At 33.9% G+C, this 18,453-nt stretch overlaps 1 protein-coding gene across 4 annotated transcripts in view; it reads right to left on the bottom strand.

Annotated features, from left to right (window-relative positions):
- Positions 1-4,628: 4,628 nt before the first annotated feature.
- Positions 4,629-18,453, bottom strand: part of abhd3 (abhydrolase domain containing 3, phospholipase) — a 54,799-nt gene continuing 40,974 nt past the window's right edge. The window contains exons 5-9 of one of the 4 annotated variants that reach the window (XM_087239265.1): positions 17,035-17,674; positions 14,822-16,071; positions 10,748-10,796; positions 10,481-10,646; positions 4,629-7,770 (exon numbers count right to left, since the gene is read on the bottom strand). In XM_087239265.1, coding sequence (XP_087095391.1) covers positions 7,589-7,770; positions 10,481-10,646; positions 10,748-10,796; positions 14,822-15,114 — 690 coding nt within the window. In that variant the 5' untranslated portion in view covers positions 15,115-16,071; positions 17,035-17,674 and the 3' untranslated portion in view covers positions 4,629-7,588. 4 annotated transcript variants of the gene reach the window in all.

Below are 18,453 nucleotides of genomic sequence, written 5' to 3' on the forward strand. Positions count from 1 at the left end.
TTAAAGACGCAAACTCCTCACAGCACGCCAGCTGCGCGCCTTCAGCAGACCTCCTCATTCCTGCAGCACGAGAGCTTAATGATTGTTTATGAGCGCCAAAAGTGGCGGATCTGTTCGGCGAAATATCTGACTGCGTATCACCGCATCCCTAAGGACTGTTTGGCGAAATATTTGACGGCATATCAAACGACTTATCAAACGACTGAAACGATATAACTAGAGAAATCTCCGCTGTGCTGCTGGGTGAGAGCGTATGGCAAGCCGATTTAGCATTTAAACCTTGTTCTGACTATCCATAAATATATTTAGAGATATCTCTAATTATATTTTGACTAGTCATAATTATAATTCGACTAGTCAGAATGACAATTAGAGATATCTGCAATTACAATTGTACTAGTACGAAATCAGATTGGAGATATCTGCAAATATATTATGACTGGTCATATTCCTCCATTGACTTCCATTGAAAAATATTTGCAGACATCTCTAACTGAGTTTTGACTCGTCAAAAATCCAATTCAAGATATCTACAACTGTAATTCGACTATTAGTAAATTAATTAGAGATCTTCAAATATATTTGTAAATATCTCTAAATATGATGAATTAAAGACATCTCCAAATGTATTACTACTAGTAAAAACTCAGAGATATCTCTAATTACAATTGTGACTAGTCAAAACTCATTTAGAGATATCTGCAAATATTTTTCAATGGAAGTCAATGGAGGAATATATTTATGGAGTCAGAACAAAGATTTAAATGCTAAAAAAGGCTTGCCATAGAGAGCGCTTCTGAACAGCGCAGCAGCGATGACGTAAGCGTGCCGAGGCCCGATATGGTGTGAGCGCGGGCCGTCGGGGGAGACGGGAGGGGGGACAAGCGTGCTTTGGCCCGGTTCGAGGCAACTGTACCTAGTGTGAGTACGGCCTTAGTTGATTTTAGGTTGTGTCAGAAATTTACCAAAATCCAACGTCGAGCCAACATCTTAATCCAACATCATATTGATTTCAAATACTGACATTTATTCGTCAAGGATGGCAACCAAATCTAATGTCTGATAGATGGTCTATGGGTAATGTCCACACAGCGTCAGGCTGTACCATCATTAGACGCTGATATTTGGTTGTTTTTAGGTTGATTTGGAAAGTAACCAAAATGTAACTTCTGTCCAACAATAGACATTGACGGCGACATGACATTGGGTTCTGACGTTAACCTAATTTTCATTTTCAAACAAAATGCAACGTTCTACAAAATTGGGGTACAAGGTCAATCTGACGTCATGTGCCAGATGGGTTGCTGAATAAACTCTGATGTAACAAACATCAAACTCACGTGGCTAATCGGCTGTCTCTGTTATGCTTTGTTTTTTTACTGTTGGTTACTAGATTACCAATCCCAAAGTCATCCACTCTAACAACTTACACCTAATTTGTATTTGTTTTGTTTTTTTCTTTGTTTGCAAACTTTCAAAATATTTGCTTCTCATTATGATGGAAACCCAGCAAGTAATTTATGAAATAATGAAGTTAATGATAGCTATACTTCCATCAGTGGTGTAAAGTAACTAATTACAAATACTCAAATGACTGTAATTGAGTAGTTTTTCTCAGGAATTGTAATTTCCTAAGTAGTTTTAAAAATTTAGTATGAATATGAAAATCATGTTAATATCAGAACTTAACGTCAGGCCAACGTCCAACCTAAAACCATCCACATATTAAGGTCTAATAATGTTACAGCTTGACGTTGTGTTGACGTTACCACAATGTCCATCAGATGTTGGATTTTGGTTGCCATACCAGATGAATAAACGTCAGTATTTGACGTCAGTATGACGTTGGTTTAGGATGTTGGCTCAATGTTGGATTTTGGTCACTAACACAACCTAAAATCAACCAAATATCAACGTTATTTGAAATCATTATTGAACGTCAAAATAATGTTGTCCTTAGACGCCGGTTAGACATAGAATTTTGGTCACCTGACATCACAACCTAAATCTAACCTAATATGAGCTTATGACGTTGTGTGCCTGCTGGGCCATAATTAAATACACTACAGAATGTTACATTTACACACATACACAAATTACATGTAAATGTATCAGCACTACTCTTGAGTACTTTTTGAAAGGACTACTTTTTACTCATACTTCGAGTAATATTTCCAAAAGATACTTTGACTACTTGCACTACATTTTTGGGCAAGGAATGGTCCTTTTTTTTTTTTACTTGAGTAAGATTTTTCAGTACTTTTTCCACCACTGACTTTCATACACAGATTTTTATGCGCATTTTGAACTATCGCATAAAAAAAATTCTAAATGGAAATGCCAATACGCTCCTTAATTTTGAGTAGGATAAACTTTTTATTATGTAAGAAAAAATGTGCAAAAAGTACAATGGAAACACATCAATCATATTTTTGTTTGTTTATTTACCATAAACACATTCACCAGCATAAAAAAGTCATGTGATTTAGTTTTAAAAGATAATATTATCATCATAAAAAGCTTTCAAGAGTTCACACTTAGCTGATGATTGATAATAAAGCTTGTTTGGCGCGCTGTCCCGGGAGAGAGCCCTAAGCTTATAAGATCCTTGAGCCCTGGGCTCCCTCCTGTTGAAAGGCGAGAGGCGAGTTTGAGCTAAGGTAGATCGCAATGACGGATATGGATGCGGAAAAGGTGTACTCAGAGTTTGGCTAAAATATTTTGGATTAATTGTTTAGGGTGCTTGTTTTTAAACTGTGGGAGGAAAATGGAGGACCCAGGGAAAACCCACACAATCACGGGGAGAACGAGCAAAACTCCGCACAGAAATGTTGCCTGGTTTGAAAGGGAATTAAACCACTGGCATTCTTGCTGTGAGGCAATAGCGCTAATCACTGGCCACCGTGTCGCCCGTTTGAAAGGAGGAAAAGTAGGGTTGGGTGGGGGGGTTTCTTCAAGACAAAGATATTAAGATGAGAAAAGTCTGGTTATTTATATTGAGTTAAGGATCGTCTGATAGGATAATCAGTCATTAGCTAAAGTTGGAACAGCTGTGAACAATCATAAGCATGTGATTCTCTCGAAATTTGTTTATAGATAAACTTCACTTTCTGTCAAATCTGGGGCACAATGGAATGCCATTAATAGACAAACTAGTGGTCAAACCACATTGCCCGATATCTGAAATGTTGTTTTGGTCTAAACATTCTAAAATGACTTTTTAGCTTTAGGTCTCTCTTTAAAGTGGTTCAGTATTATCATCTAGCAGAACTATTTGAGAGACTGAACTCCTAAAGAGTAGTCTCGAGCCTCCAAAAACCAATTATAATTTCATTCAGTTAATTTCGTTTTTGTCTTCTGAGGTGCAAGTAATTTATTATATAAGAAAAAGGCTCACAGTGGCTTCTCCTACCATAAGTAAAATTCCATTTTTCTTTTTGATATTTGGTGCCAATTTATTAGGAAGGGACCGTTTTGTTGTATTTGCTTTTTTTTTTGGATGAAAATAGTGCTTTTTTTGCAAATGTTTATACAAATGCAATATTCCAGTTCTTTGCATAAGCTTAATTTGTACATTTTAAGACCTCAGAGTAGCCTGCAGGCACAGAACATTAGATTGACATTGTACAATTTTAGCTGGGTAAGTCCACAACCTAAAACCAACCAAAGATCAACATCTACTTTTGTTACACTTTGAAATTGAATAGACGTCACATTATGGCATTAAGATGACGTTGGACTTTGGTTGGTAAGTTCCACAACCTAAAACCAACCAAAGATCAACATCTGTATGGACATCACATTTTAACGTTAATATGCTTTTAGATTTTGGTTAGTTAATGCCACAAATTTAAACCAAGCAAAGATCAGGGTCTAATCCCATTATACCGTTAATATGATGTTGGACTTTGATTTGTTAATTCCACAACCTCAACCCAACGAAAGATCAATGTCTATCATTGTTACATTTTAACGTCATATGGATGTCACATAATGATAGTAAAACGGCATTAAACTAAGGTTGGTTAATTCCACAACCTAAAACCAACCAAAGATCAGCGTCTACTGATGTTAAACTCTGACGTTATCTGGACATCACATTATGATGTTAAGATGATGTTAAACTTTGGTTGGTTAGTTCCACAACCTAAAACCAACCAAAGATCAGCGTCTAATGATGTTACACTTTGACATTGTATGGACGTCACATTATGATGTTAATATGATTTAGAATTTTTGTTAGTTAATGCCACAAATAAAAACCAAAGATCAGCGCATATTGATGTTAGACTTTGGCGTTGTATGAACATCACATTAATGACGTTAAGAAGTCGCAACCAATATATAACCAACTACCTAGAGTATCATATGACATTGCGTGCCTGCTGGGTAATGTCACAAATAAAATATCCTGCATATTCATGATTGTTTGACTCAAAGTGCCGATGGTATTTACTGACTGACAATCTGTGAATTACCAAAGACCAGAGTTTCAGCAAAAATGTACTTCGATGTTCTACTGTAGGAAAAAAAAAGTCTGAGGTACATCGTACATGTTCAGTTCAGGGTAAACTATCTCTTTAAGAATTCATTGGCGCATTAATATAAAAAGCATTTTGAGTCTTAAGTGAATTTAAAGCATATATTAAAAGCATGTAACATATTTTACAATGTTCAGACAAACAGTAGCTCAAGTCGTTTTCACATTCACAGAATCCTTGAAGCCACTTTCGTTAAGTCCAAAATAACACACTTTACCTCCACAGGTTTAATGCCATCAACAACAACAAATTTCACATTCCAAGTCAAAATGATTCATTTATCGTTCACAAAGTAGTCAGTGTCAACATTGAAGTAATGAATGAGAAACAAAGTGCGTGTGGTACATTCTTTTGGAAACTTAAAAACCGTGATATGGTAAATACAATCTTTTCTTGCCTTAAAAATGCAAACTAACATGACACTAACATGAAACTCAAACAAAAAAGAGAAATTGGGGTCAGTCCTGAGGGCTACAAAACAACAGACATGTAAGATACATGGTGAAAATACAGATAATAATATATAAAGCTTCCTTTTAACACTAGAATGGACCGAACTGATAAGGCCTTGGTGCAGCGTATCAACTGCTAGGATAAATGGTCATTGACATGTAGGAGGTCAAACATGGTATGATAAACACTGAATTAATCTTTTATGTTTACATAAGAAGGTAAAAGTGGAGCTGGAATATGACCTCCTTGCTTCACTGCATCGAGAATCATTATCAGTTTTTTTTTTTTTTTTTGGAAGAGTTTAGGTAAAATCCTTTTTTATAATTAAAAACAACTGCACAAATGCCCTTGACCTTCACGGCTACAATCACAATTTGATATAGTGCAATTTGACTAAATCTATTAACAAAGGTATTGAGCTGTTTTCTTTATTTTTTTCTTTATTTAATGACAATTAAAGAAGCTCTTATGTTTTTTTTTCATATAAATTCTGTTCCTTTGGAGGTTCCATGTTTTAAAAACTAAATGGCCTAAAAGATATATTTACCACCCTGACTAACCAAAAATCTTTTCATAAAAAACTTCAATTGTAAATATTTCGCTAATATTATTTTCATTGATTTATTCATTTTCCTTTGGCTTAATCCTTTTTTTAAATCAGGGATCGTCACAGCGGAATGAACCACCAACTTATCCAACACATGTTTTACGCAGCGGATGCCCTTCCACCCATACACTCTGGCATTCACACACTTTAGACATTCGATCATTCATTTTCTTTTTGGCTTAATCATTTATTAATCAGGGGTCGCCACAATGGAATGAACCGCCAACATATTCAGCATATGTTTTACGCAGCAGATGCCCTTCCAGCCGCAACCCAACAATGGAAAACACCCATACATACAGTCAATTCACCTATAGCATATGCATTTGGACTGTGAGGGAAATCAGAGCAAACCCATGTGGACATGGAAAAAATATGCAAACTCAACACAGAAATGACAATTAGTCCAGCCGGGGCTCGAATCGGCACACCTCCACACAGAAATGCCAATTGGTCCAGCTGGGGCTCGAACCAGCACACTTCTTGCTGTGAGGCGATAGTGTTAACCATGAGCCACTGGGCCACCCTGATACTATTTTGATATATATTATCTTAAAGGATAGTACACCCAAAAATAAACCATTTACTCACCCTCATGCGGTTCCTTTTTCTGGTAAATGCAAAAGATTATGTTTTAAAAAATGTTGGTAACTGATAGCCAGTTACTTTTATAATACTATGAAAGAAAATAGCTCCCGGTTACCAAACATTCCTCAAAATATCTTATTTGTGTTGACCACAAGAAACTCAAATAGGTTTAAAACATGTAGAGGATGAGTAAAGTCATTTTGGAGGAATAATTCTACAAATACGCTGTAAAACCCAACAGTCAACTTTATCAAATAAAATGAGTGTAGTTAACTCAAAATGTACTGAAAGTAAATTTTACTCATTTGAAAAGAGTTTCTAACTCAGTGTTGAAGGCAATGAGTTAATTAAATACCTCATTACTTCAACTTAAATGGAGTAAGTACTCATATAAATTAGCTTAACTCAAGTGGTTTGTTGCAATTGGTTTTCTCAAACGGTTTGAATTACCTTAACTTTTTGGGTTTGACAGTGTATTTATTAATTTATTCCCTTTCCGTCAGCTTAGTCCCCTTAATCATCAGGGGTCGCTGCAACGGAATGAACCGCCAACTTATCCAGCATATATTTTACACAGGGAATGCCCTTCCAGCTGCAACCCAGTACTGGGAAACATCCTTACACCCTCATTCATACACATACACTACGACCAATTTAGTTTATTCAATTCACCTATAGCACATGTCTTTAGACTGTGGAGGAAACCCATGCCAACATGGGGAGAACATGCAAACTCCACACAGAAATGCCAACTGACTCAGTTGGGACTCAAACCAGTGACCCTCTTGCTGTGAGGTGGCAGTGCTAACCACTGAGCCACCATGTCGCCCATATTCCATAAATATATCCACGATGATACTTAGCACTGCATTATGAAACAGGAACGAGACTATTTTGCATTACAGTAATGAAGTTATTCTAAATTAGGCTTCATTTTCTTTCTGCAGCTACATATTCTTATTTTTTATTTTGCTTTAGTGCTGATTTGATTTAGTTTCATTTTGATTTAGTACACTTCTCCACATAATGTTGAGTAATGTCATCTAAATAAGTGCTTCAGTTGGTTGGATGGTTTATCATGCCCTTCAGAGTTAAAGCATATATAAAATTACATAATTAAGAGAGTCATACACACGCATGCAAGTCACAGATGAATGCAGTTTAGAAACAAATAAGTGCACTGATGGACGGATGAACAAATGTGCAAGTCAAAGAATCATTTTTGTTCAATAAATGAAAATCAAAAAGTTAAAACACTACTAAAATAATTCAATAAATATATGACTAGACTTAATAAAAACTATTCTGGCCTTCAAGTGAACCTGTGCCTGTCATTTTGGAAATGAATATTTTTTTTTTTTGCTCACAGCTGTTCTGTTGAGGGAATGGAAAGAGAGGGTCAGTAGAGATCATCCAGACCATTGCCATTCTCAAACACAGCCTTGGTGAACTGACGAAAAACGCGGTCCATGTAGGTGCTCTGCCGAGGCCACAGACCCTCCAGGAAGCCAATATGGCCACCATGACAGGTGATGAGGAGGGCCACATTGGGGTTCTGCTTCACGGCCTCCACTGGAATAGCTAAGCAAAAAAAAAAATGGCCCAAATGTAAGTTTCTTTCATTACAAAGCTTAAAGGGCACTGATTTTGCCCCCTTTTTTACAAGATTTAAACAATAAGTCTCTGATGTCCCTAGAGTGTGTGTGTGAAGTTTCAGTTCAAAATATAAAGGGTTAGTTTTAACTCTTTGAACTCTGTGATCCAAATGATGCTGCTTGGTGACAGTTTCTTTAAATTCAAATGAGGTTGTGCTTTTCAAAAGAGCTACAGACGCATTGCCTATTACCAAAGCAGCAGATTTAAAATCTCGTTTAAAAACTAATGAAATCTCTGTAAAACTGCAAAATGGCTCAAGTGCAAAATGGCTCAAGTGTGATCCCCTTGTAGTGCACTATGGAAAAAAATATGCCATTTTGTTGCAGCTATGGCTCATGAAGACGGTGACTTTTAAGATTTACAAGTGGATTTCTATTACATTTTTCAAAGCTTGCGAAAACAAAAGATAAAGATTAACAGTATTCATTTATATTAAAAGTGTATCTTTACTTTCCATATATGAAACATTTATAGTGTTCATTCATTCATTTATTTTATTTTCGGCTTAGTCACTTTATAAATCTGGGGTAGCCACAGCGGAATGAACCGCCAACTTATCCAGCATATGTTTTATGCAGTGGATGCCCTTCCAGCTGCAACCCATCACTGGGAAACATCCATACACACTCATTCACACACACATACACTATGGACTCTTAAGCCTACCGAATTCACCTGCACCGCATGTGTTTAAACTGTGAGGGAAACCGAAGCACCTGGAGGAAACCCACACGAACGCAGGGAGAACATGCAAACTCCACACAGAAACGTTAGCTGACCCAGCCGAGGATCGAACCAGCGACCTTCTTTCTGTGAGGCAATAGCACTACCTACTGCGCCACTGCGTCACCCCATCTACAGTGTTTTAGTAATTAATTCAATATATATATATTCATTCATTTTTTTTTTTTTGGCTTGGTCCCTTATTATATATTAGTGTTTTATTTATAAATTTATTAACATTCAGTTGAAGTCAAAATTATTAGTCCCCCTTAGATTATTTCTTTCTTTTTTTAAATATTTCCCAAATGATGTTTAACAAAGCAAGGAAATTTTCACAGAATGTCTAATAATATTTTCTTTTTTCTTCTGGAGAAACTCATTTGTTTTAGTTCGGCTAGAATAAAAGCAGTTTTTTTTCCATAATCTACATAAAAAAATAAATAAATTTAAAAAAAAACATCATTATACAAAAACTTCCCTAATTACCCTAACCTGCCTAGTTAACCTAATTACCCTATTTAAGCCTTTAAATGTCACTTTAAGCTGTATAGAAGTGTCTTGAAAAATTTCTAGCCAAATATTATTTACTATCATTATGGTAAAGATAAAATAAATCAGTTATTAGAGATGAGTTATTAAAACTGTTATGTTTAGAAATGTGCTGAAAAAAAAATCTTTCCGTTAAACACAAATTGGGGAAAAAAATAAACAAGGGGACTGATAATTCAGGGGGGCAAATAATTCTGATTTCAACTGTATATTAGGGTTCATTAAGAGCTTCATTTAAAGGTATAGTTCACCCAAAAATAAAAATTTACTCACTATTTACTCCCCATCAAGTGGTTCCAAACCTTTATGAATTTCTTTCTTCTGTTGAAAAAAATGTTGGAAACCTGTAACCAATGGCACCCATAGTAGAAAAAACAGATATTATGGAAGTCAACGGTCATCTAGAATTCCAACAATTTTTAAATGATCTCCTTTTGTGTTCAACAGAAGAAAGAAAATCATAAAGGTTTGATACAAGTTTAATTTTTTTGTAAACCCTTTAAGAATGCATGAAAAATTATACACCTACGGAAACAAACAATTTTTAATACATATTATTATTATTATTATTATCATCATTATTATTATCATTATTTATATTAATATGATTAGTGTAACTATTATTTAAAATTTAATGTGTGTGTATATACAGTTATTAGCCCCTTCTGATTTTTTTTTTTTTTTTAGTTTTTAAGTATTTCCCAAATCATGTTTAAAAGAGCAAGGAAATTTTTACAGTATGTCTGATAATGTTTTTTCTTATGGAGAAAGTCTTATTTGCTTTATTTCTGATAGAATAAAAGCAGTTTTTAATTTTTTTAAAGAAATTTTTTGGGGGACGAAATTATTAGCCCCTTTAAGCTATATATTTTTTGATATTCTACAGAACATACCATCATTATACAAAAACTTGCCTAATTACTCTAAGCTGCCTGGTTAACCTAATTACCTAGTTAAGCCTTTAAATGTCACTTTTAAGTTATATAGAAGTGTCTTGAAAAATATCTAGTCAAATATTATTTATTGTCATCATCACAAAGACAAAATAAACCAGTTATTACAGATGTGTTATTAAAATTAGAAATTAGAAATGTGTTGAGAAAATCTTCTCTCCGTTAAACAGAAATTGAGGGAAAAAATAGATGTGCTACTAATTCTTATTTTATAAATTATAAATATATATACAAATCATGTGTTAACAGATTTTATCTAAAGACATTATTTTGTCTTAACTAACATGGTTCAAACAATGGATCTCTGACAGAGTTCAGGAAACACTACAAACAAACTACAAACAAACTTTTGTAGGCTAGCCGTAAGTTACAGTATGTCATTGTTTGGTAAACGGACTGCTCCGACTTACCGTGATTGGGGGAAAAGACATCATCAGCTGCGTTGAGGCACAGCATTGGCACCTGCACAGACTTGATCTTGTGAATCGGGCTAGCGTCTCTATAGTAGTCATCATTGGATGGATAACCAAACATGATGGACGTGAAACGTTCATCAAACTCTCGTATAGTTTTAGCCTGTGGAACGCATAAAGAAAGTCAACCACAGCACAAGAATAATACAAAACACATTAACATGTTGTAGCAAAAAACGTGACGAGTCAGAATAAATAACTCACCTTCATCACATGGTCTATGTCGTATTTCTTTTCAAGAATGGTTCTGTGACTGTCGAATCAAAACATGAAGTGTCACAATGAGGTATGAGGCAATCTCAACAAGTATAATAATTGTGACATTTGATATTTAAAGGTGACATAGAATGAAAATCTGGTCAAATACGGTCAAACCCAAAAATTTTTGTTGTAGGAGTAAAATTTTTATAGTTATAAATGAGCTTTTAAATTGTTGAATAGCAAAACACAAAGACAGAGAATACACTTGATTTATTTTCATCTTTGTAATTAGCTTTTTATGCTCTTATTAAATATATATTAATGTCTTCCCTGAACAATGTTTTTTTTCAGTGGAACATAAACTCATTTGCTCTCAGTGAATATAAAGCTGCAACAATACAGACCTTTCAGGGTTCGGTTCGGTTTTTGGTCACAGATTTAGTAAATACATTCAGTAAAGAGCACTGTCAAATAAAAATACAAATAAAAATACTCTACAAGCTAAATAAAATCCAAAAATGACTATAATATGGCAAAGATAATACTAAAATAAACAGTGCTTTTCAGGTTTTTCATGCATCTGTATCAGAGATGCCCAAACTAAGGCCAGAGGGCCAAAGTTGGCCCATGGTAACCTTTTATTTAGCCCACCAACCAATCAGAGAAGAGAGACAAATGATGGGGAAGGTTGGGGCAAATTACTTATATATTTATTACATAAATGTTTACATAACCTTTTGTTTGTTTGATTAATTGCTGAGCAACAAAAAAAAGCACAACTGAAAATAAATGTTTTAATTGAATGTGAATTAATCAGATTTTTAAAGGGTCATGAAAGCCTAAAACACTTTTTTTTTTCAGATTTTGACAGATATATATGTGTGATATATGTGCGGGACGTTGTTGTTTTAGTAAATAAATAAGAAAAAAACATTGGTCTCCATTATGTTATTACTAAACCCCATTATGTTTTATTGTAAGAAGTACATTATAAAATGTTAAATATATCTATAATTATTGATACGATTAAAGTATTTTTTCTATTTTTTTATATTATTAAATTAGGAAGTTACCAAGGCAGCTTTAATGTAATACAGTTAGGTGTATTTAGCCTTAGCCCACCACACCTCAATCAAGTTTTGGCCCTTTATAAGAAAAAGTTTGTGCACCCCATCATATATATATATATATATACAGTTTAAGTCAGAATTATTAACCCTCTATTTATTTATTTATAAATATTTCCCAAATTTTGTTTAACAGGGTAAATAATTTTTTTTACAGTATGTCTGATAATATTTTTTCTTCTGGAGTAAGTATTATTTGTTTTATTTAGGTTAAAATAAAAGCAGTTTTTAATTTTTTAAACACCATTTTAAGGACACATGTATTAGCCCCTTTAAGCTCAATTTTTTTTAAGTCTACAGAACAAACCATCATTATACAATACCTTGCCTAATTACCCTAATCTGCCTAGTTAACCTAATCTAACCTAGTTAAGCCTTTAAATGTCACATTAAGCTGTATAAAAGTATCTTAAAAACATCTAGTCAAATATTATTTACTGTCTTCTAGCAAAGATAAAACAATTCAGTTAATAGAAATGAGTTATTAAAACTATTATGTTTAGAGATGTGTTAAAGAAATCTTCTCTCTTTTAAACAGAAATTGTGGAAAAATAAACAGGGGGTCTAATAGATTAGGGGTCTAATAATTCTGACTTAAGCTACATACAGCATCTACTATGGGAATATTAGAGAACTATTTATCTTCAATGCACTCTATGGCACCTTTAAAATCAGCATGACATGAAAATTCAACAAACGTGTGTAAAAAAAATGGCCCTCATAACATTGAATCAAAATGTCATACAGTAGATGGATTTTCCTGTTAAAAAAACAGTATCCTCTCTAGTAATGAATGCAATACTTTAATCATTTCATCTACTCCAAGCAGACCATTTTTAGTCAACTGACATTCACCCAGAAATGTGAAAAGCCAACCAATAACCGGTGGATAAAACCAATTCCTCATCCAGATCTTTGCTCAGGTGTATCTCAATTCAGAAAAATATTTGTCACTAATAATGTATACTTAATAATTTATATACTATATAATAATATTTATATTAATTATTTATTTATTATTAATTATTTAATAAAACACATGAAAAAAACAAGTGCAATGTACACAAACTAACTCACCTCATTGTATTTAACTGACTAAATTATGTAAATTAGAATGCACTATGCGGACATTCTATAGTATTCTGAAATGTAATCCATATATATGTAGTAAAAAAATACATCATGTTTAATTCTGAGTATGTCTACCAGTTATCAACCATGGTGAGTTTGCATATTTAATTTAAATATATGTATATTTTTAAAACGTCCACTTTCGGAATCAAGTCAAATTTGGAAAGAAAGAAGAGATGTAAAATTTGTGGTTGATGTAAATTCTGGTGGATTCATATTGCAAATTGTACTGTGGGATTGTGGAGCGCGCTTTGTTGGAAAAGTAGAATGTCAAATGGTAATTATATGCATAAAGAAATTTGCATGTTATGCACAGTATACTGCATACTACAGAAATTGTAAGAGTACATCATAGTATTTATTTCAGACAAAGCCATTCAATATTACCATAATATAGTTTATTGGATTCACCTTTAATAGGTACATGTTTTGAGTAAAATGTCTATTTGTGCTTATAAACAGTCCCACTTTAAATTAAGTGGCCTTAACTAATATGTACCTAATTGATTGTTACAATGTACTTATTGTGTAAATACATGTATTTACTGTGTACTTATGCTTGATTAAATACATGTATGTAATTACATTTGTAATTAACTTTTGTAATTACATTTGTAAATACACTGTTTACCATCCCTTACACCTTAACCCACCCTTAAACCTACCCATACCACCAAACCTGTCTGTAACCCAACCTCTATCCCAACTCAAAAGCACCCCAAGTGTTCTATACATTTAATACATTATAAAAACAGTAAGTACATTGTATTTATTTTTTGATGTAAGTACATAGTAGTTAAGGACACTTAAAATAAAGTGGGACCATATAAACTATGATATATATATATATATATATATATATATATATATATATATATATATATATATATATATATATATATATATATATATATATATATATATATATATATATATATATATATATATATATATACACACACACACACTTTCTGGCCATCTGATATTAGGCTTGCATCAATCTAAAATTATTAATCCGTCTGAATTATTAGCCCCAAGTTTATTTTTCTCCCATTTTCACGTTACATATCTAAACAATAGTTTTAATAACTCATTTATAATACCTGATTTTTTTTTACTTGTGCCATGATGATAATACATAAAGTTAATTACCAAACATTCTTCAAAATATTAGCATTCAGCTTAAAGTACACTTTAAAGGCTTAACTTGGTTAATCAGGTAAGTTATGGTAAATAGACAAGTTATTGTGTAACAGTGTTTTGTTTTGTGGACAATCAGAAAAACATATTGCTTCAAAGGGGTAATGATCACCTTAAAATATATATATTTTTTATAACATATTAATATTTTTACTTTGAAGACATGTTCTCTGTAGATTATAAAAAGCCCAAACAAATGACCATCTCACTCATAACATAGTGATAAATGCCAAAGTCAGATAATCGATAATAACTATGACGCAGTATCTTATTTTTTTTCCAGAGCTGTATATCAAACACCAACACAGCACCATGATACCGCCATGTCATTTTTTTGCAAGTTGTTGATAAGCTGATTAAAAGTTAATTAAAGCAAAATAAGCCCCATATGTGCAAAATGTTCAGTTAATTTCTACTCCCTGTTCCCAAACTCTGTGTGCTTTAGCAAAATACGTAACAGATTCAGTTTAATCTTACTTGGCACATTTTATAACATTCAAAACGACATCAGACTCAATAAGAGAAGGTGGGGGCGCACTTAGGGATAATATCCCCTGTGACTACACACACACTCATGCACACACACATTACAGGCTTATCCCCCTCTGACCCCACTGACCGGTCCACGGACGCCTGCAGGCAGCTGGTGAGGTAAGAGTTGAAGAGAAATCGGTCCAGGGGTTTCTCCAATGATGCTGTGCATTCAAACACATCCCAGCCTGCCGAAAAAACCACCACACCCTTCAAGCGCACTTCAGAGCCTTTACGACCCAGGTAGTTCGCCAACATCATCCTGCAGGGTGTCATGATATTATAAAAACAGCAATGAAAAGCACAAGCGTACGCATTAACCATCAGATGATCTATATGTACTGTATATGTATGGCTGCTATATTTTTGGGCATAAGCCATGTGATGCTGACCCGTTTCTTTCTGTAAGACGGAGAGGATTACAAAACTGCACTGCACACTCAGCTTTTACTTAAATCTAGTGTGAAATGGTGCCGTGGTGGCATCTAGGGGATAATATTACTTCTGCATCACGTGACAGGGAAATAAATCCATGATAAGGCAACACAATACAGTAATAAATGACTAAAAAAAACATTTTATTTTAACAACTGGTGTGCTAACTGCTTATTATTAAGATATTTGTAAATTTTTAGTACTTATAATGTATGATCTTATCTTATTCCACATCCTTAATCCTACCCAATACCTTAACTTTATTTACTATTAATAAGCAGCAAATTAATAGTTTATTGAGCCTAAAGTCTAAGTTAAAGGTTTATTGATATCAAGAATAGTCTCTTAAAATAAAGTATGAACAAAAATATAATATTATATATGCTTATCATTGAAATAGCAATGTAAAATGTGTAGCAAAGTCCTAACAAGCTATAGTAGAGATTGAATAGGTGGTATTAGTAGTTTATTGAGCTTAAAGTCTTAGTTAAATGTTTACTAATAGCGAGAATTGCACCTTAAAATAAATAATGCACAAAAAATGATATTACATACAGTAAGCATATCACTGAAATTGTATTATTATGTAAATTATGTAGCAAAGTCTTATCAAGCTATAGTAGAGACTTTGACTAGGTGGTATTAGTTGTTTATTGAGCTTAAAGTATTAGTTAAAGGTTTATTAATAGCAGCAATTGTATCTTAATATGTATCTTAATATAAAGAATGACCAAAAAATAATATTACATATGCTTATCATAGAAATTATAATGTAAAATTTGTAGCAAAGTCTTAACAACATATAGTAGAGAGTTTGGATAGGTGGAATTAGTAGTTTATTGAGCGAGCTAAAAGTCTTAGCTAAAGGTTTATTAATAGCAAGAATTGTATCTTAAAGGGCACCTAGGTTACCCCTTTTTTCAGATTTAATATAAGTGTTTTGTATCTCTAGAATGTGTATGTAAAGTTTCAGCTCAAAACACCCATCAGATTTTCATTATACCTGAAAGATCTTATTTTTCCACCAGGGGGCTGTTTTGTCGTACTGTGCCTTTAAGGCTAGTCCACCCCGCCTACCATTTCTACGTGTCTTTCTGCGTGCCTTAATCTCCTCCCTCGGCTGCATCAGACAACAGACAGACTTAAAGGAAGAAGATCTCACGTATCGTTTGTGGGAAATACTACAGTAAGAACTTTAACAATGTTTTTACAAACAATATCACTAACAATGTCTTTACACAGTTCACGCACATGCACACATACAGATACACACGCACACGCAGCAGACACACACACACAGACAGACATAGCGCCCGTTCAGCTTTGTACTCTTTTTGCACGCATATGTAATAGGGTATACATACTGATTTAACGTCCACAAACCGGGATTGAAGCCTCTTCCTTTTTAATTGTTTTGACACACGACTGTGCCGATGAATAAAAAGCTGAAGTAAATCCCTGTAATTCATTATACACGTGCACTGTGTGAAAACATTTTAAACATGTGATCACATTTGATGATGACTGATGATCATAGCGAACTGAACAGACCGTTTATTCACGCTTGCTTTGCGCACGTCTGGTCTTGTTGACATGCAAATACACGTGACTACTGGGACATGTTAATACGCGCAGCTGTCAATCAGTTCGGTGGGCGGAAGATCGCACTCCAACGTCAAGTTGCGGTCGGTCTGAAAACCGCTCTAATTGGTTCCCCGTTTTTATGTTGTTAAATTAAAAATAAAAACTGTTTATATCACCCCAATATGACTGTCTATACACTATATATACACATATGTCTGTCCAAACAGCTTGAAAAGTAGATTTTTTTTTTTATCATAGGTGCCCTTTAAAATAAAGAATGACCAAAAATAATAATAATATTACATTTGCTTATCATTGAAATTGTAACGTAAAATGTGTAGCAAAGTCCTAACAATGTTTAATAGAGTTTGGATTGGTGGTATTAGTAGTTTATTGAGATTAAAACCTTAGCTAAAGGTTTATTATTAGCAGGAATTGTCTCCTAAAATTAAGTATGAACAAAAAAAATAGTATTACATATGCTTATCATTAAAATTTACAAATTTTTGCAAAAAAAATTTAGCAAAGTCTTGACAAGCTATAGTAGAGAGTTTGGATAGGTGGTATTAGTAGTTTATTGAGCTCAAAATCTTAGATGAATGTTTATTAATAGCAAAAAATTATATTACACTTGCTTATCATTGAAATTGTAACATTAAATGTGTAGCAAAGTCCAAACAGCCTATAGTAGAGAGTTTGGATTGGTGGAAAAAACATTGTCCTAGATTTTCCAGGTATGTGTGACTGTATCAGCTGAATTCCCATATAAGGGCATGATAAATTCATGACTGTGTGCGTTTTAAACTCACCCGCCCATAGAAACCCCAGCCGCCATGAGTGGAGCTTTGTTAATGGTTCGCTGGACATGCTCAATGACTACTTCCAGATCCTCTGTGTTGGCTGCACAATAAGTCCTTGGAGTCTAGAGCACAGTGAAAGGAGGATATAAAAGAAGGCTTGTATCCTTAATCACACACACACACACACACACACACACACACACACACACACACACACACACACACACACACACACGCACACACACACACACACACACTCTCTCAAAAGACTCTCACTCTTTAAAGCTCACATGAGACTGATTTGTGATCATGAAATCTTAAAACATCAGGACATTATTTAATATGAAATTGAAAAATCTTTTGGATTTTGATCTCATTCTGTTTCCACTGATCATTCTTGAGATGTTTCAGCAGTTTAATTAGAGTTCACCTGCGGTAAATTCAGTTGATTGAACATTATTTGAAAAGGCATACACCTGTTTATATAAGGTCCCAGGGTTGACAGTGCATGTCAAAGCACAAAACAAACATGAAGACAAAGGAATTGTCTGTAGACCTCCGAGACAATGAGTGGCCCAGCCAGAGCCCAGACCTAAATCCTATTAAACATCTCTGGAGAGATTTGAAAATGGCTGTACACCATTGCTTCCCATCCAACCAGATAGAGCTTGAGAGGTACTGCAAAGAGGATTGGGCAAAAATTCCCAAAGACAGGTGTGTCAAGCTTGTGGCATCATATTCAAAAAGACTTGAGGTTGTAATTGCAGCCAAAGGTGCATCACAGTATTGAGCAAAGGCTGTGAATACTGATGTACATGTGATTTTTTTGGTTTTTTATTTTTAACAAATTTGCAACAATTAAAAAAATGTTTACATTGTCATTATGGGGTATTGTGTGTAG

This window comes from Danio rerio, chromosome 2 (genome assembly GCF_052040795.2).
Source record: "Danio rerio strain M-AB ecotype USA chromosome 2, GRCz13ab, whole genome shotgun sequence".
Taxonomy (NCBI): domain Eukaryota; kingdom Metazoa; phylum Chordata; class Actinopteri; order Cypriniformes; family Danionidae; genus Danio; species Danio rerio.